Source organism: Pocillopora damicornis, chromosome 1 (assembly GCF_964200805.1).
Source record: "Pocillopora damicornis chromosome 1, jaPocDami1.2, whole genome shotgun sequence".
NCBI lineage: Eukaryota > Metazoa > Cnidaria > Anthozoa > Scleractinia > Pocilloporidae > Pocillopora > Pocillopora damicornis.
Genome location: NC_142670.1, coordinates 37,188,627 through 37,213,248, shown reverse-complemented (window position 1 = coordinate 37,213,248; position 24,622 = coordinate 37,188,627). Strand labels below are relative to the sequence as shown.

The 24,622-nt window shown below is 38.0% G+C and overlaps 2 protein-coding genes and 1 pseudogene across 4 annotated transcripts; all 3 read left to right on the top strand.

Moving 5' to 3' along the window:
• Positions 1–673: 673 nt before the first annotated feature.
• On the top strand, positions 674–13,250 carry LOC149053628 (uncharacterized; annotated as a pseudogene).
• Positions 2,515–6,078, top strand: LOC149053629 (intelectin-1-like). Of its 3 annotated transcripts, none has more exons than XM_089209725.1 (3): positions 2,515–3,501; positions 3,736–3,827; positions 5,277–6,078. In XM_089209725.1, the coding sequence occupies exons 1-3, from the start codon at positions 3,498–3,500 to the stop codon at positions 5,934–5,936; spliced, it is 756 nt and encodes a 251-aa protein (XP_089065851.1). In that variant the 5' UTR covers positions 2,515–3,497; the 3' UTR covers positions 5,937–6,078. The 3 variants fall into 3 exon arrangements, with proteins under 3 accessions (XP_089065851.1, XP_089065868.1, XP_089065863.1); XM_089209737.1 differs by having other exon boundaries at positions 2,919–3,501; positions 3,740–3,827; XM_089209742.1 differs by lacking the exon at positions 3,736–3,827.
• Positions 13,251–19,850: 6,600 nt separating the features above from the next.
• Positions 19,851–24,583, top strand: LOC113672147 (uncharacterized). Its single transcript, XM_089209809.1, has 6 exons — positions 19,851–19,997; positions 20,634–20,967; position 21,129; positions 22,272–22,386; positions 22,562–22,690; positions 23,533–24,583. Exons 2-6 carry the CDS (start codon positions 20,642–20,644, stop codon positions 24,162–24,164), a joined length of 1,203 nt encoding a protein of 400 aa, XP_089065935.1. The 5' UTR covers positions 19,851–19,997; positions 20,634–20,641; the 3' UTR covers positions 24,165–24,583.
• Positions 24,584–24,622: the final 39 nt, after the last annotated feature.

The window sequence follows — 24,622 nt, the reverse complement described above, 5'->3', positions numbered from 1 at the left end:
TAAATTGTGTTAGCCTATTTTTTGGCATAAAAAACGAGCATTGTTTTTGTTCTTTGTGTTAAAGTAGCACTACAAGTCAGCATAATTTCACTGAGGCTTTTTGAAAGAAGAATTATCAGAGTCAGATGTGCGAGGTCTCTAAGACTAATTTTTTTCAAGCTCGGTCAATGGTTTAGTCTAGTTTCAGTTTTTCAATGTCCTGGTGGCAGAAGATCTCCGCAAAACTGAGTCGTTTGTCAACTAAAGGATTGAGAACACCGGAAGTAAAGATTGTATCAGTCCCGGTTCCAGCTTTCACGGTGAAAAAAATAGCGTTTAAGGGAAACGTGAAACTAACATAATACATTTTGACATGTTAACTCGCCGCTTCTAGTCTAAAATGAAGTGCAGTAGTAATTATGTTTTATCAGAGCAAGAGTCCAAACGTAAAACAACTCCTTATGATTCCACGTGAGAAATTGAAAATAAGAGAACACCTTAGGCGAAACCCACATTATGCAACTCTAGTCAATTTGAGGTCAACAGACACGTTTCCGGTCTCCAATCCTAAGCGTATTACGTTTACAAGTAACGCATTCGTGACAGAGGAATAAGATAAACAGGAAACTTTAGCCACTTCAGTCACACGGGAAGTGCAAATCTTCAGCGGAAGAAAACAAGTATGTCAGTTTTCTTACACGTTTATTATAAACGTTGTTCAGTAGAAGAGCCCAAAAGTCCCGAAAAGCTACAATGGACTCTACAGAGAGAGCTCACAGAAAAAGGACAGACGAAGTCCTTCGAAAGAGTTCATCGGTTCTTTCTTTTATTTCGATTCTACTGATTGTTGCGCTGTTCCTGAGGATGGAGATGATCAACAAGCGAACGCAAATCAATGAAGTGCGTATTTTAGCTGTTGAAAGTCGCATGAAGACGAAAAATGAAGCAGACAAAAACGTCGAGGACAAGCTGGAAACGTTTACAGGTACATGCAAATACAAAACTATATACTTTGATCCAAACGACGTTAATTTGAAGTATGATATGAATTTATTTAGCTTCTACAATTCGATTCCCCGCAAGGAAGAATAGGAAATGACGAAAATGGCAAAACCGCCTTAATTGACCTGGTGTTTATTTATGAGCTCCAGATGTTTGATGAGAACTGACCATAAACTTTTCGATATGATGGAGATCATGATAGGCTGTAGTCATGCGAAAAACCCATATCATTTTGGCAAGATGATTAGGTCAGTATTTGTTGTACAACGGGTTCATATAATCTCAACCCACATACCTTAAGACTACAACAAACAATATGCAAACTTAAAATACTAAAAGTGAAGTTCAGGTTGGCAAGATGTAACAGTTGCTTGTGATGCTTCTCTTTTTCATGTAAAGAAAGGATATTATTATGACTAAAATATAACATTGCATAACCTTTGACGGTTTATGCGGAAACATGACTTGATAAAATTATCTCAACTATCATTGAAATGGGAACGTTTTAATGGTCCTGTACGAAATATTCAGAGAGGATTGTTCTGATTGGTTATGAAGTTCTCCTCATTGAATTACAACGAATTTTCTTTAAGGATTAAGCCAAGCATTTCCCCTAAGTAGTGCGTTCGGATCGTGCGTTATGATTGTGGAACATTTCCTATGTTTCACATACTATATTCGTTATTTCTTCTTGACGTATATTTGTGTATCCCTTTTTGCGATGATCCAAATGCCTCCAAGGGGATCGTTCATCCGCTGCGAATGTCTCACCTTCGCTACAACAACAATCTTGTTTACAATCTCTGCTCCTTGAACTGATGTTACGAAGCCAGACACTATTTGGTTGTAAGCTTCAAGACTTTTGAATGTTTTAAATTGCTTATTTGTCAGGAATAACTTGTCTCCAGAACAAAATAAGAAAGAAGGTGCGAGACTTCTATCGAGGACAGACATTCTGCTTGGAATGGCTACTGGATCGACACCAATCACAAAAAATGTTCTTAAGTTATCGCTCTCGAACGTGGCTTTCTAGGCCCTCCGCATAGTTCGAAAGCACAGGTATTCTAAGGAGAATATTCTCTTGTGATTCTGGATTTTTTTCACCTGAAATATTCATAAAACAAAGTATTTGAGAGAGGGCACTGTAGAGATGGCAATATATTTGCACACCTGAGGTGGGCACCAACATGGCGGACGCTTAATTTGCATTGATGTATGACCGTCAATTTTCTACAGCCACCCCTTTACATTCTGTTAGTGACCACTGATCCTCCCCTCTGTTCCCGATGAAAACCACGTGATCACCACAATATCCCCCGATCCCAGCCCCTGGCGACCAATAATGACTGGCCAAGAGATTTGTTCTTTGAGACTTACCAAATGGTCTTTTTGCATTAAAGACGATAATGTTTAATGCAGAATTAAGTTGTTTTAAAACATATAGTGAAGCTCCCGCACTCCAGGATGAATATGTTTTTTTTTCCAAAATTATTTAAAACCCTTGACCATTTTTTTCCACTTGTTTCACACGAGGATTTCGAAAGTGTTATGAGAAAACATCCAGCGGATCATCGCAAAAGAGAAAAAAGAAATATTGCTCCAAATCCAACGGCAGGAACTGTAACTTTACAACAAATCCGCCAAGAAATAAACAACAAGTTCATTGATGTTTGTAACTCCTCAGACAAAATATACCAGGCAGGACCTCCGGGACAGCCAGGAGCCCTTGGGTATTCCGGATATAAAGGAGAAAAAGGGGCCTCTGGAAAGGTAGGACCACCAGGCCCATCGGGGCCTATTGGGGCTCCAGGCGTGGGTGGCAAAAGAGGACCTGTGGGACCTCAAGGAGTAAAGGGCGACAAAGGCGACAGAGGGTGTGTTGGAGCTCTTGCAATGAAAGGAGATACTGGAGCGAAGGGTCGTCACGGACGAAAAGGATCTATTGGCTTAAAAGGGAACAAAGGTATCAGAGGATTGTTTGGTATTCAGGGACCAAAGGGAGAATGTGTTGTTCCACCGAAGATCATCTATCAGAGGAAAGTGAAATTAAAATGAACTTGTAATAATATCGAGTGTAATCCTTTTTGCACCAGAGACGTTTACTTTTTCCTGTTGCTTTTCCTTCAAATTGATAATCTGCGAAAAAATTTTCAATTTTCAAAAACGTACGCAAACTGCATATATCTGAGATTATTCGTGGTCTCCTATTTTGGTTGTTAACTTGATGATCTTCTTTTTGTTTAGAGGTACCATAGTTTACTAACAAACCTTCACCGAAGGTCGTTGTAGAACAAGCAACAACTGTCAGCCTCTGCTGCGTGGCCACAGGTTCCCCTCGCCCTAAAGTTGAATGGACTAGGCATCAAAGGTCCACTTCGTTCCCTCCGTTTTTCCAGGAAGACGGATGTCTCGCAGTAAATACTGCAAAAGCACATGGTGAAGAAGATTACATCTGTCGAGCCACAAACAGCTTTGGGTTAACGGAAACAGTAACCACGGTGATTGCTACGAAATTAATGGGTATTAAAACAATTATTACTTTTATTACTTTTCAACTGTACATCCAAAACACATTTCCTCTCTACGTTTTTTTTTCCATTATTTTTTTTTATACAAACTAGACAAGAAAATGTTTGCCAAAAGTCTTAAAATGATAAGCAGTCTTTTTAATTTATTCGAAAAACGTAAGCTGTGTACAAATGTTTTTAAACAGTTTGACTTGAAAGTTCTTGAAGTTTTGTGTTCCGTCTCTAGATAGTTCTTGTGACTTAATTCAGCATGGACCTTCTCGCAAAACTGATGGGATGTACTACCTACGAGCTAAAAACACTCAACCAGCCTTTTCTGTAAGTCTGAACCGTATTAAATATAGTACGTTGTTGAAAACTGGACCGAGATTGTCACGTGGATTTTTGTATGTTTCTTACCCCCCACGAATTGAACTTTGAACTCTTGATGAAAACTCAAAAAAGGAAAATGAAAAGGAATGCGTGAAAGCTGTCATGTATATTGTTATTCTGGAATACAGTCTTTATTCGAAGTTGTCCTGTTGTATACGTTTTATACATACGTATTCCTCTCTCAAAATAACGGCAATGCAGCCGAGCCAGTCAGCGATTGATTAGAAAAGTTAAATCTTCAACTGAAATAACGGTTCAAGGCTGTATTCACGCAATAACTGGAAACTTCCAAGTAAGAACTATAATGCAAAGAGAGTGGAGACCGTTTTCTAAGAATGCTTTATGCATTTCGTTGACATGGCTAAAAAAGGTTTGTCTCGCATGGTCAGATTCTCATCTAACCTGGTTTCTCTTTGGCACTTTGAAGGACCCATGACAGGACGGAAAAACGTGTGGACTGTAAGTACCTCCCGTTGTCCCATACAAAGCCTTAGAAAACTTTTCTAAGGCTTTGTATGGAACAACGGGAGGTACTTACAGTGCATGCATTATCCGTCCTGTCATGCATAGGCGTCTTGATGTTGGCTAATGTTGAATTATCTTACACCCGGCCGTTACATATCAACCCTTTTTAAACAAATTATTTTGCAACAACAACAAAAATGGCTCCACGAACATAAAAAGGTCAAAAGTTAACCAATGAAGCACAATGTGAACTCTTCCTCTTGTTTTCACGGACCCTCTCGCGAAACTGCCGCGATGTACCACGTATGCGATAAAAACACTCAACTAGCCTTTCCTGTAAGTCTAAACTAAAGAAAAATGTAATATATATTCTTCCCCTAAATAACGGCAATGCAGCCATGTCGGTCAGCAACCTTGATAAGAATAGTTAAATCTCCAACTAAAATAACGATTCAAGGCTGCATTCACGCAACAACTGGAAACTTTTAGACGAGAACTATGATGCAAAGAGACAGAGAGCAACAGAGACTCTATGGTGAGTAAGGCCCATTACGAAGTTTAATGACATGTTAAAAAACATGACGCTCAAGACATTGATGACCCCAGAGGTCTGCAGAACGCATGTCATATAGGAACTTCTTAATAGGCCTTGCTAATCATAGTGTCTTTGGTTGAGTATCGGAGCGCGAGATCCGAACGTCTGAGGTTCGATTCCTCATGGGGACTCAGAAATTATCCTTTCCCACGCTTGTGACAAGACGGAAAAAGATGTTTTCTCTTCACCGAGCTCAAGACTTACCATCTTTTTTGATGTTCTTGTAAGAAAATATTTAAATTGTTAAAACATATCTTTTTAAGACATGAAACAATGCATTTTTTCACGGTTCGGTATCAGTGAAGCACTCATATTTTTTTTCTTTTTTACTACAGGTCTACTGCGAATTGACAACAGACGGTACAGGCTGGACTCTTATTGCCCGCTTTTCAAATAATGACGTCAAAAACTGGATGGCTGACACTGGCCATTGGTGGTACGACCGTCAAGTTGCCACTGGAAAGACAGAGAGTCCCTTTATAAACACTGACATGATCTCACCAGCATTTTGGTTGGTCAGAGGAAGCGAATTTAAGATCACGCGCAGTGACGACCCCAGTCACACCCCTCTGTTACAGACCACAGGTAACTGTTTGGGTGGACAAACATTCCGATCTAAGATCACAAGTTATGGCGACTTTAGAAATGGCAAGGTCTGGGCTAGTAATCGGTGTCTGGGAAGTTGTACGGTTCAGTATGGCGGACAGTACAAGTCAACAGACGGGTTTCAACAGGCTGATTGCAAAGGAAACATCCAAAGCGCCAACAAGATCGGCTTCTGGTGTGACTGGAGTGATGGGGATGGATCAGTGATAATGATTGGTGGAGGAGGAGGTAGCTGTGCACGTGCTGATCATGGAATTGGGATCACAGAAGCTGAAGCTGCTTCTTTTGTTGAATATGGTGGTAGTGAAACTGAATATGACTTTGGTTATGATGGTGCAACAAATAAAGTTCCATCTCAATCCTATTCGTTGAACTTATGGATCCGTTAAAACATTATAAGATCTTTCTTTTTCAAACTTAGTTCAGAACTGAAGACCGCTGAAAAGAAAGATGTTCCTTATTTCTTGTCACCTTATTATTCAAGTTTAATTGTCAAAACGTAAATAAAAACTTATACCCTCACCCTTGGAACCCTGCCATGTGTGTTCGTGACGTTGCAATATTTTGAAAAGTTTTTACCTTTAACAGATACCCTTATGTCGTCCACAAGATGTAGTTAATATCATGGGATACCTATGCAAATTTCGCTGCTGGGACGCGGTGACGTCATCCGACATGGGAGACTTTTTTCAGACTTTTCCTTTTTTTTAACCATAAGTTTTGGCTTTTCAAAAGAACAGTAGTTATCGAAGCTGACAGTAAAATAGAAAATAAGACTCAGGGGTTGCTGTGTTTCACCTTGAAAATTGGAACCGTTCATTCCTTCGTAGCTTATATATCAACCCTTAAACCACACCTCAATTGTCAGCAATAAAACCCTAAGCAAATATGTGTCCATAATGTACAAAATGCTACTGAAGTAGACATTTGCCGTGGGCTTATCAATGAGCGTTTTAAATGGTCAGTAAATGTTCTGTTTTCGCCCCGTAACAAAGTTAAACTAACTTGATTTTGCACTGCTTTGAAATTTTGGATTCGTTCACGGTTACGATATTTTGTTATTTAAGTTCAAGCGACGAAAGTGGTAGTCAAAAAGTCACCTTAGCATTAGGTGGTCAATTTTGCAAACGTCAACATTCCGTTTAGTTTATAATCCTTAGGCTTCGCGAGTTTTAGGGAGAGTTTTAATGGGAGTGAGCTAAGCGTTTAAAGCCTCCTAAATGAAGTGAGGTTCAGCCATAAGCTATAAGTTTAACTAGAAAGAGCGGGTGACGTCAGAAGAGGCGTGCTTTTGATTCAATTCCTGCTTCAAAGTCGAGTACATTGAAATGTCATTTTGCTGAATAAAAACTTTTTTATTTGGTTTCGACAACTGTCTACAACATGTCTCAATTATGCTTTTAAAAGATTCCTAGCTAGTAGTTTAGATGATGCCTCTATGATTCGTTTTTAAAGGAAATCCGTCAATTAAGAATTCTGCATTATGTTTTCTGGCCCCTATATTGTACTTTTTTGTTTGTAGCGCGTTGTGAAAAGAGTACAATATCTGCATCATCTATTTGTCTTCCAAAAAGTAAGTTGAGAACTCATTGGTAGTATTTAGAGTAAACCAATCATGATGTGAACAAAAAATAAATATCTATGCTTGATTTATAATAAAGTTCGGGTATAGCGCGCGCTGTCGTTGGTTGAAAGAGCGTGCTCTATGAGAGTATAGAGTATAGAGCTGGGCTGAAATAAAGTTTGTTCTGAAAATTAAAAGAAATGCTGGAGGAATTTTGCGGATTCTTTATTATAAAACAAATAGAGAAGCCTTGACTGTGTTCTTTTCTGTTATAAAGCACTTAGGAAGCGGCTAGAGCACTCGAGAAGTGGGTCTCGTATGGGTCTCGTGTTTCTCCCCTCACTTCTTCCGTGCTCTAGCCGCTTCCTGCGTGCTTTATAGGAGAACAGATCTAGAGCACAGTCAAGGCTTCTCTATTTGTTAAATGTAACATGCATCTTACCTCAATGTTTTTTAAAACATAAATTATATTTTAATCTAAGTCAACTATGTTTATAAATGCAGAAATACTACTCAGGCTTGTCCGCCTCCACAATAATATAAATCATCTTCATTTTTTAACTCTTGTTTGAATGTGATAGAAAATTCATTAGGGTTCATTTAGTGGGATTTTCATGGAAAGAAATTTCTCAACATCTCAAACAGAGTTTAAAATATGGACATGTCAACGGCTTATACTTCCGAAAATAATGTCTTTTCAATTGAAAATTTCAGTTCCGGTATGCAAAACTACTAGATCTAGAGTATCCACGTGTAAAGGCTTATGGACAAACAAGAGACCACAAAAAGAAGAGGACAAAACGGGAAACACTTGCATTTGAAACATGGGAAAAGTTAAAATGAAATCAAGGTTTACATTTCATCCGCTAAATCGATACCTGCAGGACCAATACTGCTCCTTATCTGTTTGTTTCTAACAATACATATAAAACGTCGGATATTAACAACAAAACGCACAAATGCTACGTCTCTATAGCATTTTCTGCCAATAAACAAGCTTGTTTTAATTTTCCATTCAAGGAGAAGAACACCTTGTCTCATTCCATCGGTACAAACGGGTAATATCCTAGAAAATAACGAATACATGTCATCTTTTTTGACGTTAACTACCTCTAGAACTGGTTATTTGGAAGAGAAACTAGATAATTAGCTCGGAATTCCGCCTGAATGTTTCTCGAACGAAAAAAAAAAACATATGCCACACGATCACATTTCAAAATCGTGAGCATGGGTTGTTAACTGACCTATCCTAAGCGGCATAAACAATCACCCTTTCAATAATTTATTATGCTAAAAAAGCCAAATAACATTAAAAATTTACTACTTTGCGTTGCAAAAACAAACGACGGCAGTTGTTTTCCAATGGTCGTTCAATTAGGACCCACAACCTTGATGTCCAGTCGCGCAACATCCTAAAATCGTCAGCAGTGTACGAAAAGTCTGTTGCTGTGTATATTTCAGTTGTATATGATGTATTTTCAAAATCAACGCTTCATTTTCACGGTGCTTCCCTTTGGTTTCGCGTCTCTTCTTTTCTTCTCATGGTTTCATTGCCGGGCTGTAGCAGACGAAAGTGATATAATTATTATTATGTTACTAGTAATACAGTAAACTATATATTTTTGCTGGAATAGCATTCAAAGCTTTCAGATGAACTATATTTTCGGTTCATTTTTGGTAATGTTATGTTCAAAGCTGAAGTGTTTGAAATTGTTACCAAGACACACATTAACTTGTTCATCACAAGCGGAGTCCTATCATGAAATAGTTAACAACTTTATGGAGAGAGTAATAATATAGATGGTGTTTCTTAGAATAATAGCAAAATATAAGAGGAGGAAGAAAGGAAAGGAAAAATAGGTAGAGAGATATGAGTGAAAACTTTGATTCTCAATGCATCTGTTTCAAAGTTGCATGTTCTTGAAAAGTGCTGCAACTGTTTCGTCCCGACAAAGAGACAGTAAGTTTGAAAGAAATCAACTTCTACTGAAAATTAAGAGAGAAGCGTCTTAAGAACACTCATAATGTTGAAGAATTCATGACCATAAATTTGTTTCATTGATCCCTTTGCTGAACTTTCTTATCGTTATTGTTCTCATAAAGAGTATAAGAAATATCTTTTCGTGAAAACTTGCCAGCTCTAACTGGTTCCTTTTCGGAAGTCACGTCTGATGTTAGATGTTGTCAGTTTACAAATGCAAGATAGCAGAGAAAAACAGGCTTGGTGTAATATAAAGAGGGTAATTCTCTATAGAAACTGTGGTGCTGCGTCGGTGAGAGAGTATAACAGGGTAATTTAGTGTTATCAACTGAGTTGAAAACGTAAATTGGCCACCGTTAAGAGTTTAAAGACTGCCGTTTCGAGCGTCAGCCCTTCGTCAGAGCGATGGACGAGGGGCGCTCAAAAAGGGCTAATGCTCGAAACGTCAGCCCTTAAACTCTTGTAACGCTTGTCTTTTTTTATGTAACGAAAGGATTATACAACATTGCATACACTTATACGGTTTATGCAGCCACATGACTTGATAAAACTATTTCTTAAACTTCGATGAACTCATCCAGATGGGAACGTTTTAACGGTCGTGTACGAAATATTTATAGAGGACTGATCTTGGTGGTTATGAGCTGAAGATATAGAAATACAAATGTATGATTAGGCTGCTGAATGTTGAACAAAGTTCGTTTGATGCCTAAATATATAACTTCGAAATCACATGTTGTAAGAGACCAGATATATTTTATATCCGGCGGGGGGGGGGGGAGAAGGGGGGAAGGGGGAAGGTCGTAGGATTTTGGCTGTGCCACAATAAAATTTATTGGGCTCTTTAGTATTCTAACTATCCCCCTTATTGGGAGTCAATTTTCACTCCATTAGTGACCACTGATCGTTACTCCTGTTTCCGAAGAAGACCACACGATCTTCACAAAAATCCCCGACCCCCGCCCTTCCCAGATGATGAAAAATGACTGGCATCTAAGAGATCTGCTCATTGTGACTTACCAAATGGTCTTTTCGCATCAAAAACGATAATTTTCGATGCAGAATTTTAACATAAAAGAGAAGCTCCAGCACTCTAGGATGACAATTTTTTTTCCTAATAGTATTTGAAACCCTTGACAATTTTTTTCCACTTGTTTGACATCAGATTTTAAAAGTGTACTGAGAAAACATCTAGTGAATCATTATGAAAGAAAGAAAAGAAATATTGTTCAGCGTCCAACAGCAGGAACAATAACTTAACAACAAATCCGCGAAGAAATAAATAACAAGTTCAGTAAAGTTTGTAAATCATCGGACAGAATATGCCAGGCAGGACCCCCAGGACCGCCAGGAGCCCATGGGTATCCTGGATATAAGGGAGAGAAAGGGGCCTCTGGAAAGGAAGGACCACCAGGCACATCGGGGCCCACTGGAACTCCAGGCGTGGGCGGCAAAATAGGACCTGTAGGACCTCAAGGAGTAAAGGGCGATAAAGGCGACAAAGGGTCCATTGGAGCTCCTGGAATTAGAGGAGAGACTGGAACGAAGGGTCGTCAAGGACAAGAATGATATATTGGCTTAACAGGGAACAAAGGCCTCAGAGGATTGGTTGGTATTCAGGGACCAAAGGGAGAGTGCGTTGTTCCACCGAAGATCAGTGTGTATCCAGTATCTCAGGAAGTCTTTATCAATTAGACAGCAACATTCTTCTGTTGGGTTCAAGGCCAGACGTCTTTTAAAATAGCATGGCGTAAGCTTGGAGGTAATCTATCTGATGCTTCTGTGGAAGATGGTATGCTACGAATCAACAGCGTTCAAAGGTCACATTGGGGTCGTATATGTGTACAGCTCACACTAGCTTAGGAATTTTCAGAATCGCGGGCAAGTTGCTCGTAAAAGGTAGGATCTTTAACTTTAAGGGCTTTCCAATCTTGCATTCGAAATTGAGGTAGTCAGCGTCTGTTACTCTCAATTCACGTTTCGTAACCTGAGTCACTTTTCCCAACGCGCAAGACAAAGAATAAAACTGAAGGGAATGTAAAAATGTCTAAATCGAATACTTCTGCCCAATCTGGCCCTTGCGACAAAAACATTACTTTTAAATTATATTAATTTGTATTTCATTTTTATCATGGTTTTATCATCTACTATAGGCTGACTGAAATAAAATGAAATTATGGCAATACCGAGTGTAATCCTTTTTGCCCCAAAGACATGTACTTTTCCCTCTTGCTCTTTCTTCACCTTGATAAACTGCGCACGACAAAATTTTCGATCTTTAAAAACGTACTCAAACTGCATATATCTGAGATAATTCATGGTCTCTTTATTTTTTGGTTAACTTGATGACCTTTTTGTTTTTAGAACTACCACAGTTTACAAAGAAACCCCCGCCGAAGGTCATTGTACAACAAGGAACGACTGTAAGTCTCTGTTGCATGGCCACAGGCTCCCCTCGTTCCAAAGTTGAATGGTCTGGTTATCAAAGATCCACTTTGTTCTCTCCGTTTTTCCAGGAAGACGGATGTCTCGCAGTAAGTACAACAAAAGCACATGGTGAAGAAGACTACATCTGTAGAGCCACAAACAGCTTTGGGTTATCGGAAACAACAACCACGGTGATTGCTACGAAATTAACTGGCATTATAACAATTATTACTTCGAGTACTTTTCAACTGTACATCCCAAACACATTTCCCCATGTTGTTTATGATAAACTGGACAGGAAAATGTTTGACAAAAGTCTTAGAATGGTAAGCAAATTCTTTTACTTTTAATCAAAAACTCAAGCTGTGTTCAAATGTGTTTATACAGTTTGACTTCAAAGTTCTTGAAATTTTATGTTCCGCCTCTAGATAGTTCTTGTGACCTAATTCAGCGTGGACCCTCTCGCAAAGCTGATGGGATGTACTACTTACGAGCTGGAAACACTCAAGTACCCTTTCCTGTAAGTGTAAACAGAAGCAAAATGTAATATATATTCTTCCTCTAAACATCAAGCAACCTTGATTAGAAAAGTTAAACTCTAGCTAAAATAACGGTTCAAGGCTGTATTCACGCAACAGCTGGAAACTTCCAGGTAAGAACTATGATGTAAAGAGACAGAGAGCCACAGAGACTCTATGGTGAGTAAGGCCCATTACAAAGTTCAATGACATGTTAGAAAACATGACGCTTAAGACATTGCTGACCCTAGAAGTATGCAGAACGCTTATCATTTATTAACTTCGTTAGCATCGGAGCGTGGAATCCGAGGGTTTGAGGTTCGATTCCTCATGGGGACTCAGAATTTTCTTTTTCCCACGCTCATGAAAAGAAGGAAAAACATCTTTCTCTATTTCTTTACCGAGCTAAAAACTTACCATCTTTTTTATTATTCTACTAACAAAATATTTGAATTGTTAAAAATATATATTCAAGACATGAAACAATGCATTTTTTTTCATGGTTTGGTATCAGTTAATCACTGTTTTTTTTTTCTTTTTCTTGATACTGTAGGTCTACTGTGAATTGACAACAGACAGTAGAGGCTGGACTATTGTTGCCCGCTTTTCAAATAATGACGTCAAGAACTGGATGGCTGATACTGGCCATTAGTGGTATGACCATCAACATGCCATTGGAAAGACAGAGAGTCCCTTTACAAACTCTGATATGATCTTATCAGCATTTTGGTTGGTCAGAGGAAGCGAATTAAAGATCACACGCAGTGATGACCCCAGCCACACCCCTCTGTTACAGACTATAGGTAACCGTTTGGACGGACAAACATTCCGTTCTAAAATCACATGTTATGGCGACTTTAGAAGTGGCAAAATTTGGGCCAGTAATCAGTGTCTGGGAAGTTGTACGGTTCAATATGGCAGACAGTACAAGTCAACAGACGGGTTTCAACAGGCTGATTGCAATGGAAACATCCAAAGCGCCAACAAGATCGGCTTCTAGTGTGACTGGGGTGCTGGGGATGGAGCAGTGATGATGATTGGTGGAGGAGGAAGTGGCTGTGCACGTGCAGATTACGGGATTGGGATCACAGAAAGTAACGCCGCTTCTTTCGTCGAAATAGCTCATAGTGAAACTGAATATGACTTTGGTTATCATGCTGAAAAAAATAAAGCTCCATCCCACTCCTACTCGTTGAACCTATGGATCCGTTAAAAATTAAGAGATCTTTCTTTTTCAAGCCCAGTTTAGAACTGAAGAACGTTGAAAAGGATGATGTTGCTCATTTTTATCAGCGTATTATCCGAGTTTAATTGTGAAACGCACATAAAACTTATACCCCTACCGTGATACAGGGGGGGTGAGGGAGGGGTTGGTTGAACGCTCCCTTGCGTTTTTGTTACGTTGCAATATTTTGAAAAATTTTCACCTTTAATAGATAGCATTCCATGTCATCAATAAGATGCCGTTAATATAATGGGATACATATGCAAATTGCGCTAGTGGGGTTCGGTGACGTCAGACGGTAGCTTTTCAAAACAATAGGGGTAATCGAACCTGAAAGGAAAAAAGAAAATAATACTAAGGGTTTAGTGTACTTCACTTCACTGACCAAGCTTCTGTCGTTGACACTTACACGGAATATAAGTTTGATTACAATGCTTACATCCCTGACGCTCCAACCCAGTCTTACTCATTGAATTCGTGGATCCGTTAGGAATTACAAGTTCCTCCTTTTCCACTGACAATTTTGCGCAAAACTGATGAACGTTGAGATACATAATATCCCCAAAGGATATAGAAAGAAATACGATGACTCTATTTAGTCCATGGTTTAAATTTAGGATTGATGAAATAGTCAAAATCCAGGAAGCAATCTTCATTAAAATGTAGCCAGAACAAATGTTAACATTCCTAAGAATAACAGTTAACACTTAAAAGTTCCCAGATTTCCATGGGTGCAGTGCGTTAAATGGATTATAGATTTTCTCGCACGGAATTTCTGCAGCTGGATTTATGGAGTAGAGAATCCATGTTTGCCGCAGATAAACAGATAGACTATTCCACAGCACTGAACTTCTAAAAATGTGTCAGTCTTTGACGAAGTGTTCGCAGGGCATTAGAGGAGCTCATTATTAACATGTCAGCAACATTTCCTGAAAATCTGAAAGAAAGAGAATAAGTAATGAATTTTTTAATGAATTTTTATGTGCGCCCGTGTCACATCCAAAATAAATTAACAGAAAAAAAATTATTGGAAAATTCGACTTTATAACAGGAGGATGGGTTGGCCCTGATGTGTTACTGAGTGAATGGATTTGCCTTTTAATATCTTTAATAACTACTGAGAATCCTCTCTAAAAAAACTAGGACTAAATCACAACTATTCCCACTGACAAAGATAAAAGCAACAAGGTAAACAAAATCTTTTTTTTATATTTTTATGTTTTTAGTTTTTTGGGGTACTTTAGAGAAACACAATATCTGAAAACATTTGAATAAACATTTGCAAAATGTTCTAAGTATGGGAAACATGGTACACCAAAAATTTACCTAGGTACCAAGGCGTGCTTATGATTCAATTTCTGTTTCGAAGACGAGACATTTAAATGTCATTTTGCTGAATAAGAAAATTTTACATTTTTTTCGACAGCTATCTACAACATGTCTTAGTTATTTTTTTTTTTTTACATAGAATATAGCTAGCTATTAGTTTAGATGGTGCCTCTTTGATTCGTTTGCAAATATTGTACTTACTTATTTGTAGCGCGTTGTGGAAAGAGTACAATATCTGCGTTATCTACTTGTTTTTCAAAAAGTAACTTGAGAACTATATTGCTAGTATTTAGAATAAGCCAACCACGATGTAAACAAAAAATAAATCTTATGCTTGATATGCAACATGAATCTTAGCTCAATGTTTTCGTATACATAAATTATATTATAATCTTGATCGACTCTTATTGTTTTTAACTGCAGAAATAGTACTCAAGGTTTGTTAGCTTCCACAATTTATAATATTTATTTCATTTTTAACCACTGTTTAAATGTATTAGAAAATGTATTAGAGTTCATTTGGTGCGATTCTCATTGAAGAAATTTCTCAATATCTTAAAGAGAGTTTTCCAATATGGACATAACAACGGCTTATGCTTCCGTAAATAATTTCTTTACAACTGAAAATTTCAGTTCCGGTATGCAAACCTACTTAGTAGATCTTGAGTATCCCCTCGAGAAGGCTTAACCCTTTTACTGACTCCCAAGATCTCATTGGCAATTCTCCATGCTGTCTGCCATACAGTTCTTATGATGTTCGTTTAGAGAATTTGGTATTGGATCAACTTACAATCCCCTAGTGATATTTTTCTTTATTCTAATCACTTGTCTGCTTGATATTATTTTGATCTTGTAAAAAAGAGAAATTCTGTCGTGGTCACTCATGGGAGTTATAGGCTTATGGATAAACAAGAGACCCCAAAACGAAGTGGACAAAACAGGAAACACTTGCATTTTAAACAAGGGAAAAGTTAACAATGCAATCAAGGTTTACATTTCACCTGCTAAACTGATACCTGCTGGTCCAATACCGCTCCTCGTCTGTTTGTTTTATGAAGAGACATTCGCACTTAGTGAAATTTAATGAAAGAATGAAAATACAACTTTTCCTCATGGCAACTAATTTCAAGTATTTGTTCACCTTAGGGGCCCGTTCAAGATTACTTTCCCTTCCAAGAACCTTTTATGAAGTTAATCGGTTAAAATGTCGAATATTAACAAAACGTACAAATGCGAAGTCTCTATGGTATTTTCTGCTATTATAGGCTTGTTTTATTTTTTCATTCAAGGAAAAGAACACCTTGCTTCGTTCCATCGGCATAAACAAGTAATATTTTTTAGAAAATAACAAGCTCATGTAATCTTTTCTGGCGTTAACTACCTCAAGAATTGGTTATTTGAAAGAAGAGAAACCAGATAATTAACATGAAAGATGTTAGGAATTGCGTCTGAATGTTTTGTCGCCAAAAAACCCATATGCCAAAGAATCACCTTTCAGAATCATGAGCGTGGGTTGTCATCTGATCTATCCTGAGCGGCAAGGACAGTCCTGCAAAATAGCATTAAAAATTTACTGCTTTGCGTTGCAGAAGCAAATGAAGGCAGTGGTCTTCTAAATGGTCGTTGAATTAAAACCCACAGCCTTGATGTCCTGTCGCGCAACTACCTTAAATCCTCAGCAGCCTACGAATAGTCTGTCGTTATATATATTTCAGCCGTATGTGATGTATTTTAAAGGGCAAGGCTTCATTTTCACGGTGCTTCCCTTTGCTATTGCGTCTGTTCTCTTGTTCACATGGTTTCATTGCAGGGCTGCTGCAGACGAAGGTAATGAAATTATTATCATGTTATTAGTTAAATAGTAAACCCGATATTTGTGCTAGTATAGCATTCATAGATTTTAGATGAACTATTTTTTCGGTTCATTTTTGGTTATGTTATGCTAAAAGCTGCTACTTCGTATCACCCTGACATTCTCTTTCACCCACTTCAGAATGCAGTGAAGATTATTTCTTTCCTCGAGAGTTTCGGAGTGGGAAAAATTTTGGGTGAAGTGTTTGACATTGTTCCCAAGACACACATTAATTGTTCATCACAATACAGCGGGGTCCTATCATGATTTCTGAGAATAGTGGTAAAATATAAGATGAGGAGGAAAGAAAAGGAAAAGAGGTGAAAAAAAAAATTTGATTCTCCGTGCATCTGTTTCGAAGTTGCATGTTCTTGAAAAGTGCTAAAAAATATTTTGTCCCAACAAATTTAAAGAGACAGTAAGTTTGGAGGAAATCAAGTCGTTAAGTGAGGAGTATCTTAAGAACATACACTCATAATGCTGAAGAATTCATGACGACGAATTTGTTTATCCCGGGATAAAATTTGTTTCATCCCTTTGCTGAATTTTCTCATTCCTATTGTTCCTATACAGAGTATAAGAAATATCTTTCTGTGGATAGTTTCCAACTCTTATTGGTTGATTTTCGGAAGTCAGTTAGATGTTGTCAGTTAACAAATGCAAAATGGAAAAGGAAAGTAGGTTTAATGTCGTGTGACTGTTTCAGATATAAGATATTTAAATTCAAAATCTTGAAAATTATGTGAACGAAGGCATACTTATAACTGATCAATAATTCAAAGTTAGGGCTTCCTGTATAAACACAAATTTAATTCTAGGTATGTATAAATATACGACAGGTCATCAACTGATATATGATATGTAACAACAAATAATAATTAGCCCTCATAATCATACCATATCGTTTACACTTTGGCAAGTTCCTCTCACCAACCACGATGTGAACCAAAAATAAATCTTTATAGTACTCGGGGCTTGTCCGCCTCCACAATCATGATATCTATTCCTTTTTTAACGGTTGTTTATATGTTTTATAAAATGCATTAGATTTCACTTGGTGGGATCCTCATGGCAAGGAACTTCTCAAGATCTGAAACAGAGTTTTCCAATTTGGACATGTCAACGGCTTATGCTTCCGAAAATTATTTTTTTTAAATTGAAAATTTCAGTTCCGATATGCGAAACTACTAGATCTAGAGTATCCGCGCGAGAAGATTTAACCCTTTAACTCCCAAGACCCAAGATCTCATTAGTAATTCTCCTTACTATCTTCCATACAGTTCCTGTGATGTTAGTTTAGAGAATTTGGCATTGGATCAACTTACAATCTCCTTATAGATATTTTTCTTTATTCTAACCACTTGTCTGTTTGCTATTGTATTGATATTGTTAGGAGAAATTGGAGTTAAAGGTTTAAGGATAAACAAGAGACCACAAAAAGAAGTGGACAAAACAGAAAACACTTGCATTTTAAACATGACAAAAGTTGAGGTTTACATTTCACCTGCTAAATTGATACCTGCTGGCCTAATACTGCAATTAACTGAAAGAATGAAAATACAACTTTTCCTAAAGGCAACTAATTGCAAATATCTGGTGACCTTGCCGGCCCGTTTAATCTTGAAAACTTACTTTCCCTTCAAAGAACCTTTTACGACGATAATCAGTTAAGACGTCGGATATTAACAACAAAACACACAAATGCTACGTCTCTATAGTATTTTCTGCTTGTTTTAATTTTTCATTAAAAGAGAAGAACACCTTGCCTCATGCCATCGGTATAAACTGCTAATATTTTAGAAAACAGCCAGTACATGTTATCGTTTTTGATGTTAATTACCGCTAGAACTGGTTATTTGGAAGAAGAGAAACTAGATAATTAACATGAAAGATGTTCGGAATTGCGCCTGAATGTTTTTGGAAAACAAAAAACCCATATGCCAAAGAATCACTTTTAAAAATCATGAGCGTGGGGTTATCTGATCTATCCTAGCGGCATGGACAATCGCGCTATAAATAATTTATTTTCCTCACAAAGCCAAATAACATTTAAAAATTTACTGCATTGAGTTACAGAAAGAAACAAAGCCAGTGGTCCTCTACTGGTCGTTGAATCAAGACCCACAACCTTGATGTTCAGTCGCGCAACTACCTAAAATCCTCAGCAATGTACGAATAGTCTGACGCTGTGAATATATCTGTCGTATGTGATGTATTTTAAAGGGCAAGGCTATGAAATAAAAAAAACATTCCAACACGTGCGGTTTCTGACGAGTTTGATGGACATAGTATATGTTTAATATAGCTCAAAACAGAGATTGTTTTCAATGGCATTAACAAACCACAATCATCGTCTCAAAAAACCTGGATATCACCTTTCCGAGGATCTAAATCTCAGAATGTTCCGGTGGAGGCATGCGCCCGACCCCCACGTTTAGTACATTCTGGAACCGCCTCGGCTAATAGACAAACAGTGTCCTTCCACCATCTTTATGACTGAATCAAGGCATATATGAAGTGCTACGAGGTGTAAGCCATAGTAACAACGTTAATAACAACAATTATTATGGAAGTCATGGTAATTGAATGGCGTAAGACACCAAGGTATCATCTTTCTCATTAACCACCAAGCTTAAGAGTTACTATCCCCATTTCCGTTACTGCTTTAAGATGTATTCGTAGCAGTTTGCTTCAGCTGTTGTTGTTGCTTTTTTTTGGATCGAATAAAATTGTGGTCTGAATCGCGGAGAGTCTCGTCCAGCTTCACATCAGGCCAAAAATAGCAGAACAAGCCATTTCCATGTTGATTATTAAAATGGACTGAGCAATTTTCATTGACCTACTTAAAAATTAAATTGCCTCGTAACACTTTCTTCTAGATTTGAAAAATGGATGGTTCTCCACAAATGCGTCTTCCAATTTCAAATGCCCCTTCCCTTCCGCGTTTGGTAAAATCCTTCCTTTTCTTGCACAACCCTTAACCAACGGAGAAAAATATGCACTGCTACCAGCAGGCAATGTTTCAGTCAATCACCAGCAGGTGGTTATATATCCAACCAACATCGAAGCAAATAAAATGCATCTTTGACACGAAAAGTTTCCATTTGGTTCTACCGTTGACGAAGCACTCAAAAAAAGATATATAAATTTGCATTTTTGATATCTATTTGCATTTTTGACGTCCGTCATAATCAAACGTCGAACGGTTTCTTTCCCAATCATCTTCTCGTACTTTTATTCGGTCGAGAGGAAAGCATTGTGGACTTTTGTTTTTCTCTTTTTCCCTAATTTCTCTTTCTTACAGAGATTATTTTCTGGCTGTAAGCGATCGAAGGGCAACTCATGACATAAGCGCAAAATAGGTTTAACTAATACTACACACTACTTTTGAACGACGCCTGTCAGCAGACAACCTGCAGACAGATCGATGATTCTGTCAAAACCTTATATTGAAGCTTGCTAAGGGACAACTAAAGGTTGTCTTTCTCAATCTTTTACATCCAACCTTTGGAATAAGTCGAATACAAAAGCAGAATTACATAACCAAACATCAGGTAATTTTCGCTTCTTACACTGCTAATGTTTTTAAATACATGTAACTGTAATTATAAAAGCAGATTCAAAGTTCTGTGAAAGCGAAGTCAAAATATCTATCAGTTCATGTTCGGTTGAAGAATTCAGCTTTTCGGAAACAGTGGGGCAAATTTAACGTGATTGTAGCTTTCAAGCTTCCTTTCGATCAGATACTGCGGAAGACATGAACTCTTGAAATGTGTGGTATGGAAAATTTTCATTCCTAACTGAAAAGACAATGACGCAGATTTCTTGAAAAACAACATCTGCTTAGCTCTCCAATGTTCCGCTTTACTCAGCAACATCAGTGCATTTTGGTAGAAGAGACTTAAGAATTCGTGTCGTAAAGTCGTGATAAACAAATCGGGCTCCCGCTTCGCGGTCGTCCGACTTTGTTATCACTCGAACACTCGTATGATTACAGGCCGAATTGGGCTACACTCGTTTCTATTGCCATAACAAAATATGCTTTGAAAAGTTTTATTACAATCAACAAATGAAAATCAGTTAAACAGATGGGTTAGGAAATGCGAAATTCTAATTTCAACAAAAAATATATCGGCAATGGATCCTTTATAATTTGCCTTACCAGTGTAGGACAACTCCGCTTTTCACAGGTTAGAACATGAACGTCTTCATGATGCTACTGACTGTGACCACTGCAGTGTACAGTTCATCATCAGCTCTACAGGGCCGATCATCCTTCATTCAAATTGTGGAAGATTATTACCTAACCGGTCATGTCATAGATCGTCAGAAGGCGTCCAGCGTTTTATCCTGCGTCCATCTCTGCCTGAGAAGCCGTCCACTTTGCCTCTCAGTGAATTACAAGGAACAAGAAAGAACCATGATTTGTGAACTAAACGATGAAGGAATAGTAGGTGCTGGAGATGATACATTTTCCCTTCTACCTATGCGTGGATTCATCTTTGCACAGTTGTTTAATCTCACGTTTAGTTAACCTCCGTTAGAGTTAGTCTTTCTCTTGATTATGAGTTGTAGGATAAACTATTACACTGGAGCAATGAAACATCTGTCGCTGCCTGATTCTGAATCCCTTGGCATATGCTCCACAGGCTTACGTTTACGTTCTTAATCCTATTTTGTTTAAGTGTCGAGGCCTTTCTCTCACACGCAAACGATATTGGAAGAGTTTATTTTTTTAAACAGAATGTACACGCGTGTATGAAAACACTTAACAAGAACTTTTATCAGCGTTTGTGTGTGGAAAGAACACTTCGGATTCGTTTACGAACACTCACGTAAATGTAAACAAAGGTAAACATCAACCCTGTCTCAGTTGTGAGCCACTCGCCAAACCAAGTTCAAATGCGCCTTACTTTTTTCTCAACAAAGGCCTAAAGTAGTTGCCCACTCTAGGGCAGGTGCAGAATTGTTTCGGGGGGTTCGGCCGAACACCCTACAATGAAATGAAAAACATTTCAATACGCGCGGTTTCTGACGAGTTTGATGGACATAAAAATTTAAAATAGTTCAAAACAGAGATTTTTTTCAATGGCATTAACGAACCACAATCATCGGCTCAAAAAACCTGGATATATCACCTTTCCGACGATCTAGATTTCAAAATACTCTGGTGAAAGCATGCCCCCGACCCCTTGGATAGGCTCCCTTCAGCAGACGTTTACCCGAACCCCCGTTCAGTACATCCTGGAACCGCTCCAGGTTGGAAAGGAAAGCGAGGGTGGATTTGCTTGTGTCAACATTCAGTCGTGTTTTTAGTTTAAACCTGGCTGCATTTCATGATATCAATGGCAAAGTTCTGTGTGAATTACTTCCATCGGATTTGTACAACAACTCAGACAACCTTGTCCCTAGTCAGAGTCACCATCACTATAGTATCGTAGTGAGTCGGACATGAAAAACGTTGACTCTCTTTTTATGAAAGGAAAAGGCAAGGAATTACAGACAATTTATTGTGGAAGTTTTTTCTTTTTTAGCTTTTTCAATAATACTCTTAAGGCTAACTGATCCAATCTGATAACTGTAACATTTGAGCTCTATGTTTTTCTTTTGAAGTTTCTCCTCAGTGGAAGGAGGACAGTGTGATTAATTGCAGAAATTGGGGGAGGGGTTATTTAAGCGGAAGACTTACAAAGAATTTTTGGGTATTAGCGGGGAAGGTTTATTTAGAGATATACAGACTCTATTGTAAACACGGTCCGTGATGATATTTAAAATGATTGGTGCCACATCTTTCTCCTTTCTTTCTTATCGTTATATATTTTCTTTAGTCTCCATGTTTCAAATGGCCTTGTCAGAACAATGGGAAATGTGCGGCACAGTACGAGAAGAACAGTTACGTGTGCGTTTGCGTGAAAGGATACACAGCGGAACATTGCGAAACGGGTGAGACATAATTTAGTGTACATTTACAACACTGCTTCAAACTTAACTTAATTCTCTTCCATTACCGGAGAATGACTCAAAGCTTTGCTGTTTACCACTTTCTTGTCCTCATCGAATATTTCCAAATTCTCCCGTTAATTCACTCCTACCCAAGTTAATTTCGTTTAATGTTCAGATATGGACGAGTGCAGTGCTTCCATCTGGCCTTGTGACGTTAATGCAAACTGCCAGAACACCTATGGCTCCCACAAGTGTTCCTGTAAAAGTGGATTTTATGGAAATGGAAAAACATGTATACATAGCGGTAAACCCTGTTTGTTATTTGTTAGTCACACTACTTAGAGTCAGTTTATTAGTTAGGCTATAACTAATTCCTCTCCACCAGTTTTGATAACTTCATCTTTTTTTAAATAAGCTTGCGCTCACTGACCAAAAACAACATTTTCATACCGAAAGCTTTTGGCCTCTGGTGCAAGGCTTTCAAAGATTTATTTGACAAGGAGCTAGAAGATAAAGTAAGAGAAATGTACGGTTTATAAAACATAGGATTATTGCTTTGCAACAACTAACAACCATTATCTATATCACATCTCCAAACTTTCTGGCCGATTGTGGATATCAGGTGGTAAAACCGAGAAAGTCCCCCCCCCGCATTTTTTTTCTATTAGACTAGAAAGCGAGGCTCTGAAAATTGCAATCCGTAGTTATATCGATCTACCTCTGGCTCAAAAGTTGGTCTTCAAAGAGAGTCTTAATGTAGCGATGGTTTTTACGGCTAACGGTTAATATTTTTCATTATGGTCACCGCAAATTTTTTATTTTTTTATTTTTTTATTTTTTTTTTACCACCGATAAAGACAGAAGAAGGGTGGGAACATTGCACAATTCGTTTCAAGTTAGAAAGAGAATACAGAGCTATCCTCTACAATATTCCCATCATATGCTAGAAAGACGTAGAAATAAAATTAAAATGTCCATGCACTATAATAATAATAATAATAATAATAATAATAAAAATAATAAAAATAATAATAATAATAATAAAAATAATAATAATAATAATAATAAAAATAATAATAATAATAATAATAAAAATAATAATACTAATAAAAAACAGAAAATATGAGAACTGTTTTTTCACTACAGGCTGGACTCTTATCGCTCGATTCTTAAACAGCGATGGCAAAAATTGGATGCGTGACGATGGTAGATGGTGGTACGACCACCAAATTGCCCTTGGAGCGACAAACAACTCTTCAAAGAACGACGATATGATTTCAACAGCCTTTTGGTCGGTCAGCGGCAGAGAATTAAAAATCACGCGCAGTGACGACCCCAGCCACATCTCTCTGTTACAGACCACAGGTAACTGTTTGGGTGGACATACATTTCGATCTAAAATCACAAGTTATGGCGACTTTAGAAATGGCACGGTCTGGGCCAGTGATCAGTGTCTGGGAAGTTGTCCAGTTCAATATGGCGGACAGTACAAGTCAACAGACGGGTTTCAACAAGCTAACTGCAGTGGAGACATCCAAAGCGCTAACAAGATCGGCTTCTGGTGTGACTGGGATAATGGGGATGGAGCAGTGATGATGATTGGAGGAGGAGGAGGAAGTAGCTGTGCACGTGCTGATCATGGGATTGGGATCACAGAAACTTCCGCTGCTTCTTTCGTTGAAGATGGTGGTCTTGAAACTGAATATGACTTTGGTTATGATGGTGGAAAAAATAAAGCTCCATCCCAGTCCTACTCGTTGAACTTATGGATACGTTAAACTTCAAACTTAGTTCAGAACTGAAGACCGCTGAAAAGAAAGATGTCGCCTATTTCTTGTCACCTTATTTTTCAAGTTTAATTTTCAAAACGTAAATAAAAACTTATACCCTCACTGTGGTACAAGGGGAGTGGAAGGGGTTAGTTGGAACCCTGCCATGCGTTTTCGTTACATTGCAATATTTTGAAAAGTTTTTACCTTTAATAGATAGCCTTATGTCGTCCACAAGATGTTGTTAATATCATGGGATTCGTATGCAAATTTCGCTGCTGAGACTCGGTGACGTCATCCGACTTTTTTCAGATTTTTCTTTGCCTGGCCCCTTATATTGTACTTTCTTGTTTGTAGCGCGTTGTGGAAAGAGTACAATATCTGTGTCATCTGTTTGTCTTCCAAAAAGTAGATTGAGAACTATATTTCTAGTGAAATTTAAAAAACGATCTCTGGCTAAAACTTTT